This window comes from Balearica regulorum, chromosome 7, assembly GCF_011004875.1.
Source record: "Balearica regulorum gibbericeps isolate bBalReg1 chromosome 7, bBalReg1.pri, whole genome shotgun sequence".
NCBI lineage: Eukaryota > Metazoa > Chordata > Aves > Gruiformes > Gruidae > Balearica > Balearica regulorum.
This window is the reverse complement of record NC_046190.1, coordinates 20,637,501-20,661,254: the sequence shown is the minus strand read 5'-3', so window position 1 is coordinate 20,661,254 and position 23,754 is coordinate 20,637,501. Positions and strand designations below refer to the sequence as shown.

Below are 23,754 nucleotides of genomic sequence, written 5' to 3'. Positions count from 1 at the left end.
TTCCCTTCAAGCAAGATGTGGGAGGATTGCAATATATATTTTGATGACTGAGATGCATACTGCAGAGTAGTATTCTTTTGGTACTATACTACACACACATGAAACCTTTATTGTTTTAAAACTAGCAAAGATCCCAGACAAACTGATGTGAGAGAGTTAATTTCTACATAGGTTATGATACTGAAGGAGGTAAAGCACATTTCAGTATATTACAGTAAGGAACCAGGCCTTGCAAACTCAACAAATTCAGAACTGAAGGACACAAAAACTGTGTACCTTAACATATTTAGATTTGTGTTCAGTTATGTGCATGATTATCAGGAAGGAAGTACTGAAAAGCAAGGAAGGCCCCAAACCCTCTGAAACTACTACTTTTAAGTTTCCTAACATGTATGCTGGGTTTGAACTTCGTTTTAATTTAGATTTTTTTCTGTTAGAATTATAGAAAATAGTAAGTTCATTCGAGACAAGGTTTTTAAGAATAAATACATTCTATAGGACAAGCAGTGGATCTTATTCCAGGTTTGAAAAATCCTTTCAAAGATTTGACTCAGTCTTCTGTAGAAGTATTCACAGGAGCAGTCCTCTATCTACAAGTTAGGCTAGCTTCATAAAAAAGTTAGAGACCTATAAATAGTCAGGTTTTGTTTGATTAATGAAAGCAGCAAACCAAAAGACCCCGAACATCACAAGGTTGTTTTGTAGGGTGACCAGAGGAATTGTTTCTAACATTTTTGCTTCGCCTCTGAAGTCATTTGTCTCCTGAGTCATGAAATCATTGATTCATGTTATTTGTCTTCCCAGACTTCTGTGTGCAATTATGGGCATTGTTTTTATCATGTTGGACACAAACTATTTACAGTAGATTTGGGTATATTTTGGTTTGTGATGTCCCGCAGATTGTTTTGCAGGTGAAAAAGTCAACATTCAGAATTTTAGTTAAAAGTCAAATGCAAAACTGGGCTTCAAATTGTTGCATCACTGAGCCAAAGAACATGTACTGGTCTTAAGTATTTGAAAAGAGTTTTTAAAGAAAAAACACCACTAATCATAAATTGTAGACAATAATTTTTTAAATGAACCAGGCCCTTAATTTTGACCTATTAATATGTACAACTATGATCTCATGATTTAGATACTATTTTAGAGGAACATGTAAATAAGGGGGAAGTATTATTTTCAATGAGAAGCAATGTTGTTGGCTTGACATTGTTGAGCTCCTTCAGAACTTGTACATGTGATTTTTAGTATACAGTTGTTCTCATTTAAATCCCCTTATCTGTTTAATTGAAATTCCAGTGTCATATTTGACATAAAGGTATTCATAATAATACAAATTCATTATTATGACTTCAAGAAAACTTTTGCATACAGAGTTTATAGTATCTCTGAAAGGAACAACAAAAGAAATTGGCATAACTGTAAAAAGTAAACTTGTGCATCTTTAATCATGTCTTCTGAGTGATTTATTTTAAGGTAATGTAGAAAATGTGTATTTCATACAAGAAAAAAAAGAGTTTTGAGTTTTTGTTTTGTATGAGATGTTATTTCAATATAACTGGAGAAATATTTTTAAACAAATAATTTGTAACTGAAAAACTTTTTAGGAGCATACTAATATTGTCATTAACTGATCCTCTAAAATTCTAAGTAATCTTTTACTAATTGTCTTTGCTTTTTATTTAAAGGGAGAGAGAGATGCATGGTAATCTGACTTTTAGGAACTACTTGATGGCAAATTTTAATTCCTATGTAATAATCAATTAATTCTCTTCCTAAAAGTATAGACTGTTTAGATATGCAATATTTTTAAAGATCAGTTTACTTTGCTACTTTTAAAATTATTCCTACAACCAACAGAATTACTTTCAAGAAATAAAGTTCTCTTTGGTGCTCTGATCTAGTCTATTGGCAGAGGTAGCTTTGGAAGCCTCAGAGCTTGGAGAAGGGCTTTACTGTGCTTGATTTGTGTGTATCTCTCTCTCTCTGTGCTCTAGCTCTTGCTCTAACACTATGTTAAACAAAAGGATGTTTTTCTGCCTTGAATTTGAGACAGTTAAAAGCTAATCCTTATATAGAGTGTATTTTAAAGTGTTTTCGTTGATTAATATAAAGACTTGCTCTTCTTCCTGTGCTGTCTCTGCAGTTTATAGGATGCAGTCATGTTATGCTTCTTTTAATTTTAATGACCGTTTGCTTTGCTTTTCCTTCTTTTTTGTGCTACAAACATAGTGGATTTATGGTCTGTGGGGTGCATTATGGGCGAAATGGTTTGCCACAAAATCCTCTTTCCAGGAAGGGACTGTATCCTTGTGCTGCTGCAGCAGGTTGAATTAGTTAGGAAGTGATTAACCTTTTTATTGATGTTGTGTCATGAAAATGCATATTGTACAATTTTTTTTTTTATTAAATGAACATGGATTTTTTTCTTGTGATACACTTAAAAAATTGTTAAGAGCTTCATTTATATTCAGGCTGCACCTAGCAGTAGGACATAGTCTCTGCTGGTCCTGTAGTTAGCATACATTCACCTTCACTCATTTTCATTACACACGCTTTTTATAGTCACTTTGTGTGTGTGTGTGTCTAGATATTTTTATTTATTTTAATAACTTTTATGTTAATATCATTGCATTTTGTTTTCAGTTGACATTTGGTCAGTTGGGTGCATCATGGGAGAAATGATCAAAGGTGGTGTTTTATTTCCTGGTACAGATCGTATCCTTACCTTTGGCCTAGGATGTAGTTGTAAAAGGTCAAAAGATACTGCAATAACATATATCCAGATTAAGGTGGTTCTAATTATTAAAATACTGGTTTTAAACTGCCTTTTCAAAATACAATCTGCAAGTTCATTATTTTGGTTCCAGGAATCTGCCAAAATGTCTACAATTATACCATTTAAAGCAAAATCACAACAGAGCATTAATGAGTATGACTGTCTTTAGAGATTAATACTAAGCAAGATAAACACATACCACTTGGGCAAATTGGCTTATTTTTCCTTTTTCCTTTTTTTCCTCTTTTTTTCTTTTTCCAATTTAATATAGTGTCTATCCATTGCTTTTGGATGTTGTCACATTTAAGACAGATTTTGTTTGTTTAGGTGGTGTTTTACTGATTCACATGCATTGATTTTTGCTTTGGAGATCATTTTTATGTAATAACTTATTAATCTTATTTAGTACCTGAGCATGTTAACAGTTGTTATTCTTTACATTTTGTAGGAAATATTTACAAAAAATTCCTAACCAGCTTCCTAAGTTACACTCTGGAGTTCTGTAATTTTTTGTATGCAGAAATGATCCTGCAAACAGCTTTCAGAAACATCTGGCACTTCTCTCTTTCTATTCCATGAATGACTTGGTGCTATCTGAATGGCTTGTCCTGTGAGCAGTACTTCAGAGAAAGGGTATGCTCCAAGCAAATAGAACTGAAACCTCTGGATCATCACTAAAATTAGTGGATCTCATTGGAGTTTGGCATCTTATTTGTTTTACTAGTAGTTACACTCCTGGGTTTTAGGTGCTGTCAGAAATCTTTCCTGCCTTTGCCGCAGGTTAACTGTTTAATAATTGATACAGTACTATTTAGGGGTGAAGATTGGGTGAAGACTTTGAGGCACAGTGAGGAGATCCAGAGTGTCCTTACTTTCACACAGTTCTGTCATTACATGAGCTGCACCATGCTTAACTTTATGCATCTGGTTTGCTAGCATGGCTTTTCAATTTAGGCCCAGTGCCATACAATGTAAAAACTTTTTTCAAGGCCTGTAGAGCTTGAAAATCCTTATATAAAGGTCTGCTGTTAAGTTTTAAGAACATAGGAGGGGGCCTGCTACATCCAACTGAAGGTTTAGGTAGCCCAATATCCAGTCTTTGATGGTAGCCAAAAGGAAAAAGTTGGGGAGAATATATGAATGAGATAAGCATATATAAAATTTTACCTGAGCTCTCTCCCAGTATCTAACCATCTGCAACTAGGAATTCCTGAGCCAAATGCTGCTCTTTTTTTATTCAGTAACACATATTAAATTCTTCTGCCGTGAACTGGTCAATCTCCTCTTTAACTCATGTAAACTTTTCAATTAAAGATGTTCCTTACACATCCTTGAAACTCTCTTAACTTCTGCATTCAAGTTTTTGACAAAATTGTCATTGACCTATGTGGGCCAAGATGTCATCCCTTGTGTGCCCAGTGGTGCTCCATGTTGCGTGTCATTAAGGAATGATTGCTAGCCGGGGGGTCCAGGGCTGGGCTGGGGTATCGAGCATGAAGGACAAACCACCTACACGAGGTATAATTCTTACGAGTGCCTTGGTGATGTGTAGTAGTTTGACTACTGTGAATACGTGTTCAGATCAGGAAGTGAGTTCTTCTCCAGAAGACAATGTCTTTATTTACATTTGTTTAATACATTTTGTGAATCTTTAATTTTCTGTGTTTCTCAGCAGTATATCCTTTGATAGTTATTTATGATTCTGAGTAAAATACATGTTGCCTTGACTATGCTATCATAGTCTTGCTTTGTTTCACTGTTTTCTCTAAGAAGGTAGTCCTAATTAATGATGAAGAACTTGATATTTTATTCTAATTTTCTGTGTTTTCTCTCTGTTGGTTATTTCACGTTGTTTTCACATAACTTTCTAGCTGAAAATTAGACACAGTGTTTTTCTTAGCTGCATAACCTTAGATATTGATCAATGGAATAAAGTTATAGAGCAGCTAGGAACACCATGCCCTGAATTTATGAAGAAGCTACAGCCTACAGTCCGAACTTATGTGGAGAACAGACCTAAATATGCTGGATATAGTTTTGAAAAACTCTTTCCAGATGTCCTTTTCCCAGCTGACTCTGAACACAATAAGCTTAAAGGTAAGGTCTGTCTTCTGTGTGTTGTATATTTTAAAAGCTTTAAAACTGTGGTATATTGAACAGAAATGTATCTTGGTTTTGTTCACTATAAAATCATCCCGCTAAGGATTTAAGTATTACAATATTTATATCATGGGAACATGCTGGCATATGGTTACTTCCACTTTTTCATCTTCTCTGAAACAGCTCCTATTCTAGAGATACCTTTATAAAGAAAAGCAAATATATATATTCCTCTCAGTGACAGATGCCAGTGTGATTTAGGGAAGACTGGAGGGAGGGTAGAATAGAAGTTATGTAGGCAGAGCAGATCTTCTTTCTCTGGCAATGAACAGAAAGTTTTTATATTCATAATACATAGATGTCCTGTAGTTATTTCAGTAACTCACTGGTTCTAAAAGTCACTTGCTCAGTGGAGTCACAGGCTCGCCATATTTTCTGTGACTAACAGTACGTGACAGTGTTTTCCCCATAAACTGTAAGAGAGGGGTTTGCCCACTGCTATTCCAGATAAGGCTGCACTGCCAGCTGAGTTATATTTCACGTATGGATGTCATGCCAAGGGGTACTGTATGCTGAAAATGTATAGTGAAACATGTCCAACCCTGTCCCACCTGTGTTATTCCCTTCAATTTTTTTTTTTCCCCATCAAATGGGCCACTTTCCTAAAACCCAAGGGTTTGCGTGGATATTAAACTGGAATCTGTTTACTCTGTGTCTCCTCTCCTTATGAGCTTTGAAATACTGTATTATGTACGCTATATATGGCACTAGTCTAAATAGAAAATTTCATTTTTGCAGCAAGTCAAGCAAGGGATTTGTTATCAAAAATGCTGGTTATAGATGCTTCTAAAAGAATCTCTGTGGATGAAGCCCTGCAGCACCCATACATCAATGTTTGGTATGATCCATCAGAAGCAGAAGCTGTAAGTTCTTGTTTTAGGTCTCTGATTAGGAAGGTACTGTACTAAAGCAAACTTCTTGTGATGCTTGATATGAGTGCTTGAAAGAAGATTGTTGCATGATCTACACATTTCACTAGAACGTTAACTGGGCTGTAATCATTTTTATTGACATTGATTGACATGTTTATTAGAAATAGTATTAGGAATGGGCACAAACTTGCAGGCAGCTGAAGTACCTGTATCTGTGTGTTCATGTATAATTGCATATAATCTCCTGGGCATGTAGTAATGCATCTGAAATCTTTTATATAGGGTTCTGATTTGTTGAGCTTCAATTGTTTCAGTGTGGTTGATTGCCCTTGATAGGATTCTGCAGTATTTATTTACTCCTGGGCAAGAGAAATATTTTCATTTAGTTGTAGCAGTTGGTAGTATTCTCAAACTACAAAATAAGAGTTTCAGCAAAAATCTGAGTACAAGATCTTGAGCTTTCAATTATCAACGCTAATGAACAAAGGAATTAATTGAAAATTTTTATTGAAAAATTAATTTCATGATAATTTCAGCTTATGACAAAAGTCTCATTTTTTTAAGAGAAAGGTGATGGGCCACTAAGAATAGAAAAAGATGCTTGATGCAAATGGTGCAGTTAGAATTCTGCTGATCTGTAATATCTAGAGGGAAAATTTAATAATTAACAGTAAATAGGTGAAAAGGGCTGCTTGGGCTGGAGACTGCTGCACTTAAGAGCTTTTTTTACCAAACTGTTCAGTTTCAATTAAATTATTACAGTAATGTAAGAAAATCTGCTAATCGGAAGAAGTTTAAAACATCTAGCAGCATTTAGAAAATAGGCCAAGTATGAGAGAATGTATGACCATGTAAATACAGTGCGTTTGAATCAGGTTCATATTCTAAATACCTTATTTTAATTTTTCATTTATTCTGGTTTTTTATTCCTTTTTATTGCTCTATCATGAGTTAGTTTTGTTTTTCAGCCCCCACCAAAGATACCAGATAAACAGTTAGATGAGAGGGAGCACACGATAGAAGAATGGAAAGGTAAGAAGGACATTTTAAGTATACTAAGGCTTTTGGAAGTAGGCTGGGTGTCAAGGATTACTGTTAAGGTTCTTCCGAGCATCCTAACAGCATATAGGTAAACTGCTTGGAATGGCAAGGGAATAGATCAGTGCTTTACAACCTCTTGATTTTTGAGACAGTAAAAATTTTCCTGTGAAAGTGCTGAACTTTTGTAGTGAACTTAAGTTCACTCAGTTGGAGATCTGCTCATTTCAGTCACCTTTTGCAAGCCATAAAGCATCATTTTTAGGGAGGGTTACTCTTATGGACAAACTGCTACAGTTGAAAAAGATGCAGGACTTTGAGCAGCATAAGTCTGAAGTAGAAGCACTAGTCTTCAAGGGAAGATCATATTAGCAATAACCGTGCTCTTTTAAATCAGGCAGAGGATTTGACAGAAAAAGCCATAAGGAAATGTCAGTAATGGTCGAGATAGCCATCAGCATCTCCCACACCAGCTGTAACCTATCAGCTATGGGATCCTGAGAAGTAGCTAGGGTTGAGGTGTAGAACAGATCGCAGTATGACATAAGACTTGTACATCCAAGAGCATGATTTTTAGCATTCAGTGTCTAAATTTCCTGGTCATATATGAGGTGTAAAATGATAAAGTATAAGGGGAACATCTTTGTTACTTGTAAAGCTTGTGCTTCATTTTGAAATGACTTCTCAAAGGTGTGGTGTTATTGCAGAGCTTCTAGTGCCAAGAAAAAATGCAGATCCAGATTGCTGTGCAGGCTGTAAATGTTGTATTTAAGCAAGAATTTAGTGCACTGAGCAATCTAATGTTTTGTACTGAAAAAGTCTAGGACCTGCATAACCTTTTTATCCCCAGAGAAAAAAAACAGGGAAAATGTTTCATGAATCATTTTTGACAGTTTGTGTTGGCTGGTGATGGACACAACTCTGTAAAATCTAGTACTACCACACTTTTAAGTTGCTTTCTATTACAAATTGAGTTTTACTTGTAAAGGCAGAGATAGGGAGAATTGTGGAAATTTTTCTCTTACCATCCTCCTTCCAAGCAAAGTTATTTCCCTTTTGAAGCAGATGTGCTGAGGATAAGTATTTCAAGCAATATGGACTTTACTTTTGAGACTCCCACAGCCCTTGAAATTATAATTCTTAAATGCTTTTTTCTTCCAAATTGTTTGTACATTGCATTAGTTTGCCAGCAACAGATAAGAAATAGTATTCTGACAGTCAGTTCTTACGAGTTGCATTTAACTTGTTTAGTCCTTTTCTTATATTGTTACTTCTGTAGATTCACAACTGAAGTCTTTTCTGGGTAATAAGCTGCCATTAGCCTAGAAACCTTCTGGCCAGTACACAGGGTATATGATTGATACATGTTACAAACACTTCTAATGTGTTTAAGGATGAGGAACTTCCGTAACCGGAAGATCAAGTTACTCCTTTCATTTGGAGTTGCTACTTCTTTGCCGATACTATATTCCATTTCATGGTGATCTGGACCTTTAGATGTTGTTGCTGAGGAAATTTAGTGGCACATGTGTGTCAGGAGGATGGCAATGCTGTTTGGGCTTGTTTCTGCCTATTCCTCTGAAGACTGCTGATTGAGTTTATCTGTACCAAAGAAGCCATTGATAAAAACTGAGTGATCATTAAAGACTCCATTTAACCTCAGGTCCCCAGGCAGCCTGGACAAGAGTCTTAGAGCAATGTCAGTGTGTTCTCGAGAGTGCCAGGCCATTGTAGCTTCAACAGAAAAGAACTGTACATTTTTATATCACTTGCCAGTTGTTCTGTAGCCTACAGCCTGTTGTTCAAAACTAATTCTGAGCAGTAATCACCTATGAAATTTAAATACACATTTTAATGGGAGATGTATTATCGATCCAGTCTTGGGTTTGCAAATTCATTTTTTTTGCCTTCCCTTCTCTGCATTTTCAGAGTTGATATACAAGGAAGTCATGGACCTGGAGGAGAGAACCAAGAATGGGGTTATACGTGGACAACCAGCCCCTTTAGGTTGGTTACAATAAAAGCACAGTACAAAGCTACATTGAGTTGTAGGTCAGGAGGGAGTAAAGTTGCTCAAGACGTCCAACAGTAACCTAACTCAAAAGTATGGCTTTTAAATGACCAATAACCTCTTGAATTCTCTTTGAGATATTGCATATTTGAATGGAATGTATGAGGTTGACATTTCTCTTATTAATCCGGTAAATTCCTCTATTATTGTCCCGATGTAACTGACGCTTCATTCATTTCGGTCCTCAAGGAAACGTCTTGGTATGTACTGGTACTGTATTGCCAAAATCTGGTTAGAAGTGTTATGTGTAGCTGGTACAGTTTTAAATAAAGATGTAACCACTACTTACATTTATTAAGTAATGAAGGAGAATTTCTAGGTTGGAAGATGGTGGAGCACTTTCAGAAACTGTTGCTGAATTTTGGAGCAAAATGTGCCCGTTAACTGACAGTTGATAGGACTCCATTTGCACTGTTGAAAAATGATGGTGGAAGTTGGACAGCTGTTGCTGACTCTGCTCAGAGTTCACTGAAGTCCAGGCTCTGAAAAATCACTTTGTATCTGACACTGAATGTATGTGATGTGGCTGGACACCAGCTATTTCCCAGCCTGAAGATGGGGAAAAAAACAGGCCCCTTCTTTCTTTATCAAAATAGGTAGATATGTTCTAGCTTTGGGCCTCAATATTTTGTAGGGTATCTTAGCTCTGGCTTTATGCAGTACTATCTCTGTTTGTGATTTTTAATCTTCAGCCATTAACATTTACTGTAATTTGACAGGCGTCATGCTATGTGAGATCTGTGGTTCTTGACACACTGTTCATTAAGCCCCAAGACTTGTGGGTTTTATTTACTTTGCCAATGGATTGAAGCACATCTCTTCAAATTTGCCAAAACAGGGGAAAGTAATGACTACTAGGAAGAGACAGACTAATGCAAGTACTGAACCATGCAACTGTATCTGCAACTGATTTGCTGTTTTGTTTCTCATAGCACAGGTGCAGCAATGATCAATGGCTCTCAACATCCATCTTCATCGTCATCTGTCAATGATGTGTCTTCAATGTCAACAGATCCAACATTGGCCTCTGATACAGACAGCAGTCTAGAAACCTCAGCTGGACCTCTGGGTTGCTGTAGATGACTACTTGGTCTTCTGGGGGGTGGGAGGGGGGTCCTTTTAGTCATTAATAGGGCACCTTTAAAATTTGGTGGTATTTTTGAGTGTTTTTTCAAAAATAATCGTAGAATTCATCATAAAGTGCTGTAATTTTAAACTGTAAGTTGTGTTAAAAGCAGCCACTTTTTTTGCTGTAATTAACTGTAAAATATTAAACCTGATAATTTTTATTGTGGTTTTAAAATCTGCATATTTGCTTTACTATTATGCTGCTGATCTTTTTTTTACTGAATTTGTAAGATTTGTTTTATCAAAGCACATATTAATGTTGTGGTCGTTACCATATAATGAATTATTTAAGATTTTATAGGTTTTCAATTTTTTAATTAGAATTTATTCCAGATGTTTTGTTCATGATATCCTTCAAAGTTTTATGCTTGGTCCTATGTCCATGTCCACGTGGAGGGGGAAAGAATTCAGTGCAGCCAGCTGTAGTTTTGGGCATACTACTGTGGTGCTGGCAGTGAACAAAATCCTCTTTTATTTTGGCCACTTGCTTATAATACTTCAGCAAAAGCAACAATTAGTGAATTTTTTTAGAGAAACAGTACACAATCCTTTGCAAAGTAACCTCATCTGAATGGTTTTATGAACTTAAGAAAGCAAAGCATATCTTCAAAGCTGCAGAAATATCTAGCCTAACAAAGGAATGCGATGTTTTCTGCAGAGTTGTGGCATGCCAAATCTTGTGATCACCATAAAACACGAGGATACTTCATGAATAATACATTGCAATGCAAATAAACTGTTTACTTCTAGCTTGTAGCCTGTTTTTGTACACACAAAACAGAGTGTATCCAGGATGTCTAGACTGCCAACAGGGAAAACGAATATGCTGTAGCTATACTTTCATGTAATATGTGATTCTTGGGAGTTTTGTTTCCTACTAGTTTTGTCTACTAAGATGAGTGCTTTTTGGGTAGAAGAGGGAACGATGTGAATGCAATAGGGGCAAAATTCTTTCTCCACCAAAAGTAACTGATTGCTAAAAACCATTAAGTGGTAGGAGAACCTCAGGATTTCTGTAGCTAATGCATTAAGTGAGCAATATATGCCATCCAAAGGAGGGAGAAGTAGTGCTGTATAAATTAATATTTATGTCTTTCATTTCACCATGAGACCAGTGTAGCAGAAATCTTAATAATGATTCATTTTAAGTCATAAATATTCAGTAGTTTTCAGCACTGAAGCTCCAGGTTTCAATACACTTTTTAAACAAAAGATATATTGAAATATATAGAACAGTTACTAAATAGTCATGTAAAATGGTGCTGCTCCTCACAGAAGTATTTTAACTGTTTACATTTTATATTTACAGAATGATTTATGTATAACTGACTTAAGTTTATGTATGAGTTAAACAATCATTCAGAATTTATTCCTTTGGAAAATGCAGATTTTTAGTGAAGCTAGGCTGTATATTTGATTGCCTTGTGTAGATGCATATTTTGTGTAGTGAATTAGAATGTGAAGAGGAATTTAAATTAGTAATGCTCACAAAAATGAGTATAAAAAAATACAGAAGTCTTGCCAGGCACAGAGCATAAGCAAGTGATATAACTGGCTACAGAGGTCATCCAGGAATGACTGATGCTCTTCAGTATGGTTCCTTCTGCTTGTTGGGTCAAATAGGTATCTTTTTTTGAGTTCTAATTGAAAGAGGAAAATTTGTCTTTGCAGTAAGTTTCAGAAAAGTAGAAGTGATAGGAATGCTTTCAATATCTAACATGTCTTTTTAAAAAAACATACAGGGTTACAAGGAATGGTAATGTCTCAAAGATGACTAAATTGATAAACTGCACAGTTGTTTTCCTGGCCTGGCTAGACTGCTGGTAAGTGCTGTATGTGTGTAATTTTGCTTTCCTCACTTGTATCTAATATTTCAATATTGTCTTTCTAAACCACATTTGTTAAGGCAATTATTTTTACGAGATCCTGCCAAATTGTATATTACCTCAGAATAGGCAGGACGTGTTTGGATTCATCTAGCACTGGAACATAGAAAATCTGCTCAAGTTGAACAGAGACCAACAGAACAGTCTATTTTGTAATTTTTTATCTAAGTTTAAGCTGTGAATTAAGCCAAAATTTTTGGTCATACAACAGTACTCCATTGGTTATATAGGGTTAAATGATATTCTGGTCACTCCCATGTAATGAAGTTATTAATACTGACAAAATCAACTTCTGATGCCTCTAAGTGCTGTTTAAGAACAGAATTTGGTAAATATAATTCCTATTTAAATTTATTTTTGACTCCTCTGGATTGCAGTGGTGATTGAAATATTTTGAAACTTTAAAATAACTTTTGCTATCACTTTCCAGTGTCCTAAAGAAAAATTGCTTTAAAATGAGTATCATCAGGTGAAACAGTTACTAGGCTTTTACCACAGTGTGCTACCAATAGTAACTTTACTGGCTTTGTAAGCTCTCAGGAGAATTGAGCTTTTCTTCTTTTAAGGTAGGGCTGATGAATGGGTGGGACTGTCCACTGTAGCCCATCACAGTGTGAGCGAGCTGTGTTTAAAAGGATTACTTCGGTAAGGTCAGAGCTTTGCCTGTGGGAACCTGGAGTTCACTTCTGGCACCATCTTCATAGCAGTGTTGCTTTTTTCCCTTTTTTTTTTTCTTTTCAGTTGCCTGCATTTTAGGCAAATTAAAGTGATGCCAGATTTCGAAGACAAAATATCAGGTTCAGTAACCAAATTATCGTAACATGCTAGTCTTAAGTTCCCTCTTTATCTGTTGAGATAACAAATTATTTCATAAACAGTTGTACACTGCCATGGATAGCAAACAAATGGGTAGCTAGAGTTCAGCTGTCTATTATTATGTTTTTAGCTGATATAGTATCTAATACACTGTGCAATTTTATCTTTATAAAGTATTATTAAGCTTTATTTTAGTCTCAGATTCCAAAATCTTGTCATGACAACAGGCTTCACTAAAGTGCACGCAACTTTCCTTTTCTGGGGCCATTCCAAGCCATTAGGGGTAGGTAGGGAGCGAGTAACAGTGAGCTGTGCCTGATTTCCTAGGTCAGATGAGCTTAAAAGTTGGGCAATAGTAAGGAGATTAATTTCCACCTTCTCTGGTGGAAATTCCACCTTCTTCTGTGGCAGGTGGGAAGGATAAAATAGCTCCTCTCCTTCTGTAGAAGTAGGTCCTTCAAGATTTTGAAATAAAAGCATGGGGGAAATTAGTATTGTTACTGTGTGCTGCGCCTCTGCTCTGTGAAGTCTTTTGTTGATGGAAGACAGTGGGGTCAGAATGTAGGGTTTAGTGTCTGTGAGCCATCAGCTGAACGGCCTCAGACCAGCCTGGCTGAGCAGGTCAGCTCTATCGCATTCATTCTGTTAAGCTGAATAGACATGTAGGTGCTGTGCAGCTTAGGTTTTTAGTTTAGAAGAACCTTGCTACGCTATATGCAATAGTGTCTTTCTGGATGGGAATTCCAGCTAGACACAAAGATAATACCAGCATAAATTGTTCAGCAAGCTCCCCCTGCCCACACAGGTGCGAGTTTTGAGGAGGATGTGGTGAGCTGTATTTAGGCAGTTGTGGCAACAGCACCCTCTGCTGCCTCCGTGTCCAAGTAAGTAGCATGTTACTGGTGGGGATTGGTTTTATGGAAAATTGGTTCTCTGAACACAGGCCATTTCCTTAGCAAAAAATTAAGCGCCTTGATAGGCGCTTGCATGAATATGATGCTTTTGCATGCCTGTATGTGGCATTCATCTCAGCATGAAAAAAAATGATCAAAAAGCTAGTACAGGAGGATAGTTCCTACCCAGCCAATAATCCAAAGCATAGGACATGAAATGTTTCTCAGTTAAGATTATGGGGGAGAGGGGAGAAGACGGTTCAGCTTACACTTGGTCTTACTGTTTTCAGTTTGCTAAAGGGAGTGAGTTACTGTTTCTAGGTATGTTTTCATTTGCTGTTGCCAGCAGCTTGTCCATGCTGTTGCTTTTTTTTTCCTATCAATGTTTTGGTTCTTACATATTTAATTTGAGGGCTGGAGTTGAAGGAGAGCTGTCAGTAGGATTAGAAAGAGGGTTTTAATGGAGTAATGTGAGGAGACTGTACTGCCTACCCAAATTTTCAATTCATTTAATTTATTCCTAGTTAAGGGCACTGGATAAAAGTGGTGTTTTAAGTGATCTCTTGCACCCCCTTCTCTTTAGATATCTCTGCATTACAGGAATGTGTTATGAATTGGATCACATTGTGTTTCTACTTCTGCAGTTAAAAATCTAAGATAGGTTTTCTTGAACTACCTCACACAAACTTTATATGTTACTTAAGTAAGCAAATCTAACCCTTGCTATTGGAACTACACTGAATGTGAATAGAAAATACACTTCCTCTAGAAAAATAAACCTATTGGCCAATGTTGAGACAATATCAGTAAGTACGTTTCTTATATATTTCACGTAAGATGTTCATGTGTAATATATAGCTTGTGTACAATATTGTACATCTAGAATAGTGTGTTAGCTGTAAATTGGTGATTTTATTATTGTAGTCTGGTTTTGTAGGTAAAAATAGCTTACTAGTAATGTCAGCTCATCCTTTACATTTTACAAAAGGAATAATTCTTGGTAGGCTTTGCATACAGATGAATTACTTTTGTAGGCCCAATATCTAGTCTATTTTTGAGAGTTCTTTAACTTTTATTACTAAAGTTGAGAAAAAAAAACCCCTAATTATTGTGATCATTCCTTCTGCCCCTTTTTGAAGTATAGTCTTAATTTTCTTTTGTCCCAAGAAATATGAAGGGGAAGATACACCATTAAAAATACTGGGAAAAACTGTAATTTTTTTTTTTTCTTCCCCACATTTGATACCTCTTCCTGCTTTTCCTTTATTCCCTCCAAATAAGCTGTTGGTGGGGCATTACTGAGAACATTGTGGTTTTTTTACTCATTCATGCCATAGGTCATTACATGTGCACCACTGGAATGTATACATTGTTATCTAGTATGTCCATTGGTTATAATGATATTTTAAATAAAAAAGGAAAAAAAAAAGTTTGACCACTATGCATTTATTGCTTCTTCGTTGCTAGGCTGGAATGGATTTTGTATAATAATAATAATGCTGCAGTTGGAGTATTACTAGCATCTGTCTTTCCTGAGAGTTCATCTGGTTTTAATGGTACTTAAAAGTCCTGTCTTGTGTGTGAGCTCACTCGTGGGCAAAGTGCCATGTTTCTTCCATTTCTCCATTCCTATTGGCTTCGGACATGCCACAGACTGTCAATACCAAGGGTGTTTGCAACTGCTGGGAATCCATTCTTACTTCCTTGCTCCCAACTCTAGCTGCCGCCTTTCCTGGAAATGGAGCTGCTGAGACCCTACACTGCAGGAAGAGGTAAGCCGTGGGCTGACTAGTGTATGAAAGGAGGGCCCAGTCCCTGCACCCTCAGGAAAATCTTTCTCAAAACTGAGTCTCAGAGAAGCCCGAAGGACCTGACTTTGGAAGAGCTCTTACTGGAGAGCTAGCTTGGGTGCCAGGACCACTCCCTGCACTGGTGCCTCTGCAGTGGGGCTAATTCCTAACAATGCATTTCCTTGCCTTTGTTTCCAGCAGGCTCTGAGAGCTGCTTTAAACAAAGTCTCAAGTTGTGTTTGTGTGCGTGCTGTTACATTGTCTTTATGTATGTTTTTAAGGGAAACGTACCTGAGCATGGGCAGTGCAGCCTGCTTTGTTTCTCTGGACCAGCTGTTCGTGACCTGCTCTTCTAGGAATGTGGTGAGGCTCAGAAAAGCTCTTTTTTTTTATTTGCATATGTTAGCATAAAGTATAGCTGATTCCGAGTGATATACACAGCAAGGCCTGAGACGGTCTTAGCTCTGCCAGGGATTTGTCTGTGCGTGACTTTGTCCCAGAGCTGAAAGTGTCCATAGTGCTGCTGGCTTGCCTGGAACTCACTAGTGAAGATAGATAATTAAGTAAGCTATTATTAATTTTCTATCATTATTAATTTTCCTTTTCATATTAGAAATACCTACAGAAGTTTTTTGTAATTCTGGAAAGCTGCTGTTTGGCTTTGGATTTTTTTTTTTTTTCCAAGCATATGCTTGTGTTGGGTTTCTTGCACTGAAAATTTTTTACACTTTTTTTGCCTGCCTAATACTGGAAGGTGTGTTCCAGGCTGGGAAGATCCGGGAGCCTTTTGTCATAGCTTATTAATACTAACAAACCTGTATCTTGTAAATGCGTCTAAGAAAGCTGGCACTTTAAACTGGGGCTGCAATAAGCAAAAGGTCTGTAAAATAAGAAGTGCTCTCTCAGATCCATGAAGTTGGCAAATGAAGTGGGAGGAAAGAGAATATGGAAGCAGGAATTATGGCAAGGAAAGAGCGTATTATCTTCCTCAAATAAGAGCATAGTGTTCCATGAAGTTGTGTACACCAGTGCAAGTGTGTTCCCATTTATTGTGTAATTGCCCATGATGGGAAATGAATATTATACTCCTCTTGCTGTGCTTTAGAGTTAACGTGCTACTGTGGTGTGTTTTAGCATGAACTGAGTAGTTTTCAGCTTCTTGCAGGCTGTATTTACTGCAGCGGATCATCTTGAACAGGACCTGACATTCATTCCTCATGAACAAGGGGAAGAGATGTTTGTTTCTGGAGCACAGCAGTCAACCATAAAAAAAAGGTTAGTTCCATCCATTGCTTTGAGTGGATACAGTTTCATTTGTGAAACTGAAGAGAGGAATGAATTTTTATCCTGGATGCCAGATAAGATTAACCAGTGCTCCACAGCTGATAGATGATCCTATCCTGGAGCTGAAGATTTGGGATAGGTCTGTTTGTTCCCCAGTTCTGCTATATGTAGTGGTTACTTAGGTTTAAATAGTTAAAGAATTCCAGCTGCACTTGATTTCATTGCGTTAGCCAGCAGTCCTGTTTAGTGCTTGTCTTCAATATTTGTTTTCTGTGCTCCCAATCAGCATGGCTGAGTTCTTAAGTTTGTAGTGTGCCAGAACTAAAGGAAGCAGTCTGCACTTGATACATATAGGAGATAATGCAATATAAATAGTCTAAGGGATGTAGGCTGTCAGGATGGATATAGTGAAAGGTACCATGTTGTGGGTAGGAATGAAAGAGGATATTAAAATAACCTGATTGCTACTACTACTTGGATTGAATGCCTCAGAAATTCTTTGTTTTTACCAGTGCTGATATTCTGATTGCAGAGAATTACTTACAACCCAGTTCAGGCCACTCTAATATTAAGATTTATTTTGTGACAACTGGCATGGTATTTAATGCTACCTAACACACTATGCTGTTCCAGGTCAAAACCATTGTTAACAACAAACAGTTGCTTCTCACATTATGCATCTTAATGATGCTGTTTTAAACAGACCATCATATCCCTTGCAGGATCAGTTTTGATTAGTGGTAATAATACAAGGTGTGTGTGTGGGGGGGGAGGTTCATGGAAAAAAAAAAAAGGGCAGAGGCTAGTGCCTGCAGGTGGCAGGCTGCTCCTCTTGAACACTCAGGTACCTGCCACAGTGCCTCGGACTAGGGGTAGTCAGGAATCCCACGCAGCTGGGTATTATGGAATGAAGGGAAAAAATTTTGAAATAACTGAATTAATCTATCCACACAGGTTACTTTACTACCTCCCTTGACTTGTCTTAACCAGGAAAGATTAGGTTAAAATGTTTCTTTTTGCTCACTTTAAATGGTTTACATTTCTATAGGAAGGAGAAGTGTTACAGTGAGGTAAAAACAAGTTAACTTCTAGATGTTTAAATACTGAAACACTTGTATATCTGTGAGATGCTAAAGAGAAAGTTGTATGATCTACTGTTATGTCCAGACAGTGAGTTACATTATTCTCGAGTAAGAAAAGAGGACGGATTCAGGTTATTTTCTAAAAATACTTAAATAAAGCAAGTACCTTCACTACAGTTTGTAATTTTCCTTTAGCCAGCTCATGTTGTCGTGGCACTTTTCTGTTAAAAGTCTTTTTCCTCCGAGACTCCTAAGCTGCCTCAGCTGTCAAAGATATGTGCCAAGAGCAAGCAAACAGTGCTGTGAGCACTAGGCTGGCAAGCGGAGTTCAAGCTGTATCTGGTGAAACAATTTTCTGTGTGCAGGCTCCGTGTGGCTCCGGGTGCTACAAATATTATGCAGAACTTCTCAAAGAAGTCCCTTGACAGGAAAGTGAGCCCTGGCAGCTACTTACTGGAAATTATAACTTCATTCTAATGATTTTTCTTTAATACAAGTAATGAATTTAGGCTGCTGGGTCGTTTGCAATACTCCTCCTGTCCCCTCATCTCCCTGTGAACTAACAACAACAAAAAAAAAAAATCAACTGGTGTTACGAGAAATGTTACAAGGCAGCTAAGTGTAAATTGTCCGGGGAAGGTTAAAGACAGATTCCACCACCCCCCCAATTGCACTAATTTCTCTTACCATAGGTTTTGCTATTAATTTTTATAGATTAAAAAACCCTCAGCAGTTGGTGTGTTTTGATGATAAGAATCTTTCTTCTCCTACCTTGATGTCTGATCAGTGTACATATCAACTCATGAGATTTTTTTCTTGCAGCTAACACTACTCTATTTTTGGCTCAAAAAACCCAGATACCTAGGGCAAAATGTGCATATTTAAAGTTCCATAGAGTTTGTGTGGCAAATCTGATTAGTAATCACATACAGTTTAATAAGTTGCATTTTTGTGAAACACTGGAACTGTTCAGTTGGTAGGTGACAATTTTAGTGAATTGTCAAGATTTTTGTATTTTCAGTTTGTTTATAAAATAATGCCACTTTAAGGAATGAGAAATTTGAACAAACTTTATGTAGGGAGTGGGGAGAAAAAACACCTCATTAAATCAATATGCTAACCCACATTGAATGTGGTGACATACTGGAACTGCCACCTTCCCAAGCACAAGTGTAGGAGGCCATCAGCTCCAGGCTCAGCCTGTCCATCGGTTCTGGCCATCCCACCCACCTTGCAGGACTTTCCACTGTCCTTGACCAGCAAAAGGATGGAGCAGTAAGTCCAAAGATGGCAGCAGTACAGCTATGGAGAACAGTATCTTTTCATTTGTGGATAAGAAGGATGCCCACTCTTTCTTGGCAATCTGACATCTAAACTTTGAAGCATTATGTTTAGCAGTCTTTCCCAGCTGGCCCAAATACTACAGCACATGTAACGACAACAGAGCAAGTGTCACTGAGAGCACAATCACTGTAGAATTACTCATGATGCATGAGTATACCAGAACAAAATGTGCATTTTTCACTGGTTTTTGCCAGAAATAGAATTTTCTATGCTGTACATCAGCTTGTTCTACTTAGGGACTTTAGCACTTCGACTCCCAACAGTTAAACATCCTAATGTTGAAAAAAACTCTTCCATTTCCTTCTGCAGGAGGTGATTTCTCTTCTCAGCATCTTCACGAGCACGTTCAGAATTCCTCAGCTTTATCTCCAGCATCGTGTATTTCTTTCGTTCTTGGTCCAGTTCTTCTTCTAACTTAACCACTTGTTTCCTCAGGTCTGCACTTGTTTCTTCAATTCTTAAACCGAAGGAGAGAGAGAGAGGGAGAAGAAAAAAAAGTTGTTTTTTTAACTGGCTGGATAAATACTGCTGATAGCTAAAATATAAGTTGTTCCACTTAGAGGCAAAATATATTCATTCTAAGAGGAAGTTTTAAAGCAGGGCACTAATTGCCATTTTATTAATGTTGAGTTTAAGGGCAGAGACTCCCTGAAAGCTGGAGCCTCCTCTATTTGTATCTTGAGAAAATATGCTCAAGTCTTATAAAATAATGCCTACGTCTAAGCAACAGACTGAATGTCTGAGGAGATGTATTAACTCTTCAGTTAGGCTGAGTTCAAATATATAATTCCAAAATAATCTTTTAACCTGTGTTTTCATCCTGATCCTTTGTTTCCCTATACGGATATCCAGTACAGAGGAACATCCTTGGAGGTCAGGTAGGAATGAGGTCACAGTCCTTCCTCACCTCCCATTTTATTTTCTGTAAAGGTTGTCACTGACATTGGGGTGGGGGATACTGTACAAGATTTTAGAAAAACTAACATTTCATTTTCATTTTTAGACAGGGTAAATTAGAAGGGCATACTACAGACTCCCCAACTACAACAAAAAAGGGACTTTTATGACAGTCCCAAAAGGGTCCGAATCCCATTTTATGGCCACCCAGAGACAATTATGCAGGCAATGCAGTGCATCCCCTTAAACTGTTCCCTCACATACAGCTAAGGATCGCAATATTATCATTGTCACAGCTTTCACAACAGATTAGAAAGTCACACACAGGCGTGCTGATCACCAAGTCCAGCAGACCAACAGCTGCACTGGTAAGTGAACAGAAATGTGTACTATGTCTGAAAAAAAAACCCTGCCCATCTCAGTGAAGGGAGACTTTTATCACCCAGATAACTGTCTTCTATAATGAAGAGGACTCTTCTGAAGCTTGGATGCTTCCCCACACACGCACACTCCTTTATAACATGTTTGTCACATCCTGCAGCTCTGAGCTACCAATTGCATTTTTCCACTGCAAAGTGTAGGGGTCAGCTACAGCAGCCTAGACTAGCTGTTCATGTTCTGAATTACAGAGGGTCACAGTACTTACTGTGGTTGTACATACATAACAGAATAGTCCTCTCCAAGACACTTCCAGTTTCTTAAGTGTCCCAGGTGGTAAACGTGAAGTACTGAAACTCAACAGAGAATGCCTGATAATTATACTAACCTTGAGGGAGAAATGCTCTGGAACAGACTGGTTACAGGAAGGCCATAAAACTTGCCTCCCTCTGACTAAGAGAGAGAAAAATGGGCAGCTGATGATGATAAATAACAGCTTTTCCATCAGCAAGTGTTCCTTACCTCTGCCCCAGGCAGGTACTGATTCTGCTTTCCCTCCACTTACTTATGTATGTGCCAACAAAAAGCTCATATTCCTTCATTAAAACATGCCCTACTACACACACTGAGTTCTGCAAACCACACAAGCACATGTACAATTGTAAAGGAACTAATTATTACTTTTGGGGACTAAATTATCTTCAATAAAATAAAGCTAGTGAGGCAGCCCAAAGTTTTCCTGCTAAGCGGCCTCCCTTTTTTTGCTAGTTAGCACCTGTCTTTCCACAGGAGCAGACTTTCAGGCAGTCTCAAAAGGAACATATTTTAGCACATGTAAATTGCTGCAGATGTAGTAAAAACATTACAAAATTTTTGAGAGCTGAAAAACTTGGCTTGAAATTCTTAGTCTTGACAGCAAGATCCTTCAGGCTCTAATCCTGAACAGCTGGAGTCATCCTGTTTGATACAAAAAAAAAAAAGCAGTGATTGCATCTTGCCTGGTTTTATGAAACTTAGTTCATTAGGCATTTTCCTCTTAGCTACTTTGCCCTGTGAGACCTGGCCAATGTATAGTCCTCCCTTCTAGCCACAGTGCTCTCTGTCTCTGTCCAGGTGACGGGGAAAGGCAGGTGTTTGTTAGAGCTGAAGCCACTCAACAACTGGAATGAATGTCTTCCTGAATGTCCCTGATGTCAACAGTGGAAGGCCCATTGGAACAGTTTTACTGATAAGAGGTGGAAAGCCATCTCTTCCCCCAGGCAGCAGGTAAAAATGTGCAGATACACATTTCCAAGTTCTGCAGCCTGGTCTCCTTTCTGTTTATTACTCTGTATCCCTGCAACAAGGCTTGCCAGGGCAGCTCTGCATAATTAAATGCAAAACACATACTCTCATTTATTTCCCTCCCATTTTGCATCAGTAGGGCATCAAAAAAAAAAACCCCAAAACAAACCAGCAACCAAAAACTATCATCCTCATTCACAGACCTTTTCCAACACACCATGCTAGTGACTGATGGTGTTCTCATCAGCTCTTCCACCTGGAATGCAACAAGGCGGGGGTAAGCTTTTCTCCCACTTTGTGATGTTAGGTGGGAACTGAAACTGCTATGTGGCCTGATTCTCCTTCCAGCTTCACATACCAAGGCAGTACAATGCAAAAGGCAGAAAAGCTGCAGCGGCTGGCAAGCCACCACCATAGGAAATCATAAAATAAAGCAGGGAGTAGCAAGTGAAAGTCCTGCCTTAACAGCTGGCCCACTGGAAGCGATCACAGTTCAGATACATTTTTGAGAAATTACTTCAAGAAGAAGAAAGAGGCAACATAGTCTTAAGCTGTGCTATACAAGCCCTACAAACAGTCATATGTGTTTTTGGTACCATGTTTGGGAGACTGACTGGAAACTGAGACAGGTAAATGCTACCAGAATTAATAATTGAAGGAATATAGCATTAACACCTTGACACACAAAAAGCTGACAGCTCAACTATTTGTAAGAACTGGGACTGCAGCCCTCCTTCAGTGCAAAGTACCAGTGCTGCAGAGCCCAGGCCAGTGGTGATTCTTGTGTATGATGACATGGTGTGCAATTTCACATATGGCTGTATATTTAAAACATACCTAACTCCTTTAAGCAACAATATTTCATGTGCATAGTTCCCTGATACTTGCCTGCAAGTCATTCTATTAAGCACTTACTTACATTCATAAAACCTAATATACTAACTCACACAAATGAATAAATATGAGTTCCTAGTTATTGATATGTTATACTTCCTACGGCCCTTGCTGTCACACACCTCTCTCCTGAAAACTGGAAGGAATTTTTCTGAGCACAGATCTAAAGTACAGCACCAGCAGTACCAGTTGGGCAAAGAACTGCACAGTTCACACATCTGCTGTACAACCAGCACCTTGCTACCACTTTGAGTCAGTGGCTGGCCACATGAGCAAAGGACCACTACAAGAACATCAAAAATCAAAAGCGCGGTTTCTAGAAAAGTTCAGCACAAAAGGGCTGCTTAAAAAAGATATAGTCCCAACACTACCACCACCACAAAAAGAAAAACAAAACCACCAAAACAAACAAAAAACAAACAAAAATACCCAAAACAACCCAGAGAATAGTCAAGATCAGTTTCCTGAAGAATGTTTCTGTAGGGAAAAGCAGCAAGCAGCCCTCAATTTCAGACTGATTTGGTACAAATCTCAGCACCTGCGACAGCGTTCCTTGTTGAGGCCTAACCACCTGGGGTCCAAATCCCTCCCTCCAAGATGTTTGCTTTGCTATTTCTGGAAGGACACTGTCAAAGAGCAGACTTTCGCATTACCTGTACAGTTCTGATTTCTAGTGAAAACAGAATGTGAAATACTGGAATTCCCTGTGTGACAGAAATCCCATTTTTTTTTTTTATCCTCTCAGATCAGAGAGAGAAAAGTTGGATTCAGAGAACAGTGAGGAAAGAGCAGAACCAAATCTGTCTCCCAAACCCAAGCTCCAGGTCTAAGAACCTCATACACTTGGTAGCCCACACCCATGTTTGAACAGGGGTAATGCTGGCAGATGACATATTACCTTTTGATACTAGTCTCATACTCAGTCCTCTGTTTGCTCAGTTCTGTCTTTAGCTCCACCACCAAGCTCTGTAAGGCCCTAGAGCATTTGACAGAGTCTCTGGAAGCTGCAGCCGGGTTGCTCTGTTCACTGCTGCTGCTGCTACATGCTTCAAACCTGTCGATGCTATTCTCCAGATCTGCAGTCTTGACCTCACTCTGAGACAGTGAGCCCTGAGTTATCCACTCGGTTTTGAGCGAGCTTAAAGCAGAAGAGTCACT

General features: G+C 38.0%; 2 protein-coding genes across 18 annotated transcripts in view; one reads left to right on the top strand and one right to left on the bottom strand.

Moving 5' to 3' along the window:
• Window positions 1–12,247, top strand: part of MAPK8 (mitogen-activated protein kinase 8) — a 49,021-nt gene extending 36,774 nt beyond the window's left edge. For 2 of the 5 annotated variants that reach the window (XM_075758346.1, XM_075758347.1), the window contains exons 7-12: window positions 2,647–2,718; window positions 4,694–4,876; window positions 5,678–5,802; window positions 6,780–6,843; window positions 8,779–8,856; window positions 9,858–12,247. In XM_075758346.1, the coding sequence (XP_075614461.1) occupies window positions 2,647–2,718; window positions 4,694–4,876; window positions 5,678–5,802; window positions 6,780–6,843; window positions 8,779–8,856; window positions 9,858–10,003 (668 nt within the window). In that variant the 3' untranslated portion in view covers window positions 10,004–12,247. Of the gene's footprint in view, window positions 1–2,232; window positions 2,305–2,646; window positions 2,719–4,693; window positions 4,877–5,677; window positions 5,803–6,779; window positions 6,844–8,778; window positions 8,857–9,852 lie in introns of all 5 variants that reach the window. The other 3 variants (XM_075758350.1, XM_075758349.1, XM_075758348.1) reach the window with 3 other exon arrangements.
• Window positions 12,248–18,851: 6,604 nt separating this feature from the next.
• Window positions 18,852–23,754, bottom strand: part of ARHGAP22 (Rho GTPase activating protein 22) — a 160,272-nt gene continuing 155,369 nt past the window's right edge. For all 13 annotated transcript variants that reach the window (XM_075758331.1, XM_075758336.1, XM_075758335.1 and 10 more), the window contains 2 exons: window positions 23,495–23,754; window positions 18,852–19,600 (listed from right to left, as the gene is read on the bottom strand). The exon at window positions 23,495–23,754 is cut by the window's right edge and continues 644 nt beyond it. In XM_075758331.1, the coding sequence (XP_075614446.1) occupies window positions 19,372–19,600; window positions 23,495–23,754 (489 nt within the window). In that variant the 3' untranslated portion in view covers window positions 18,852–19,371. The remainder of the gene's footprint in view (window positions 19,601–23,494) is intronic.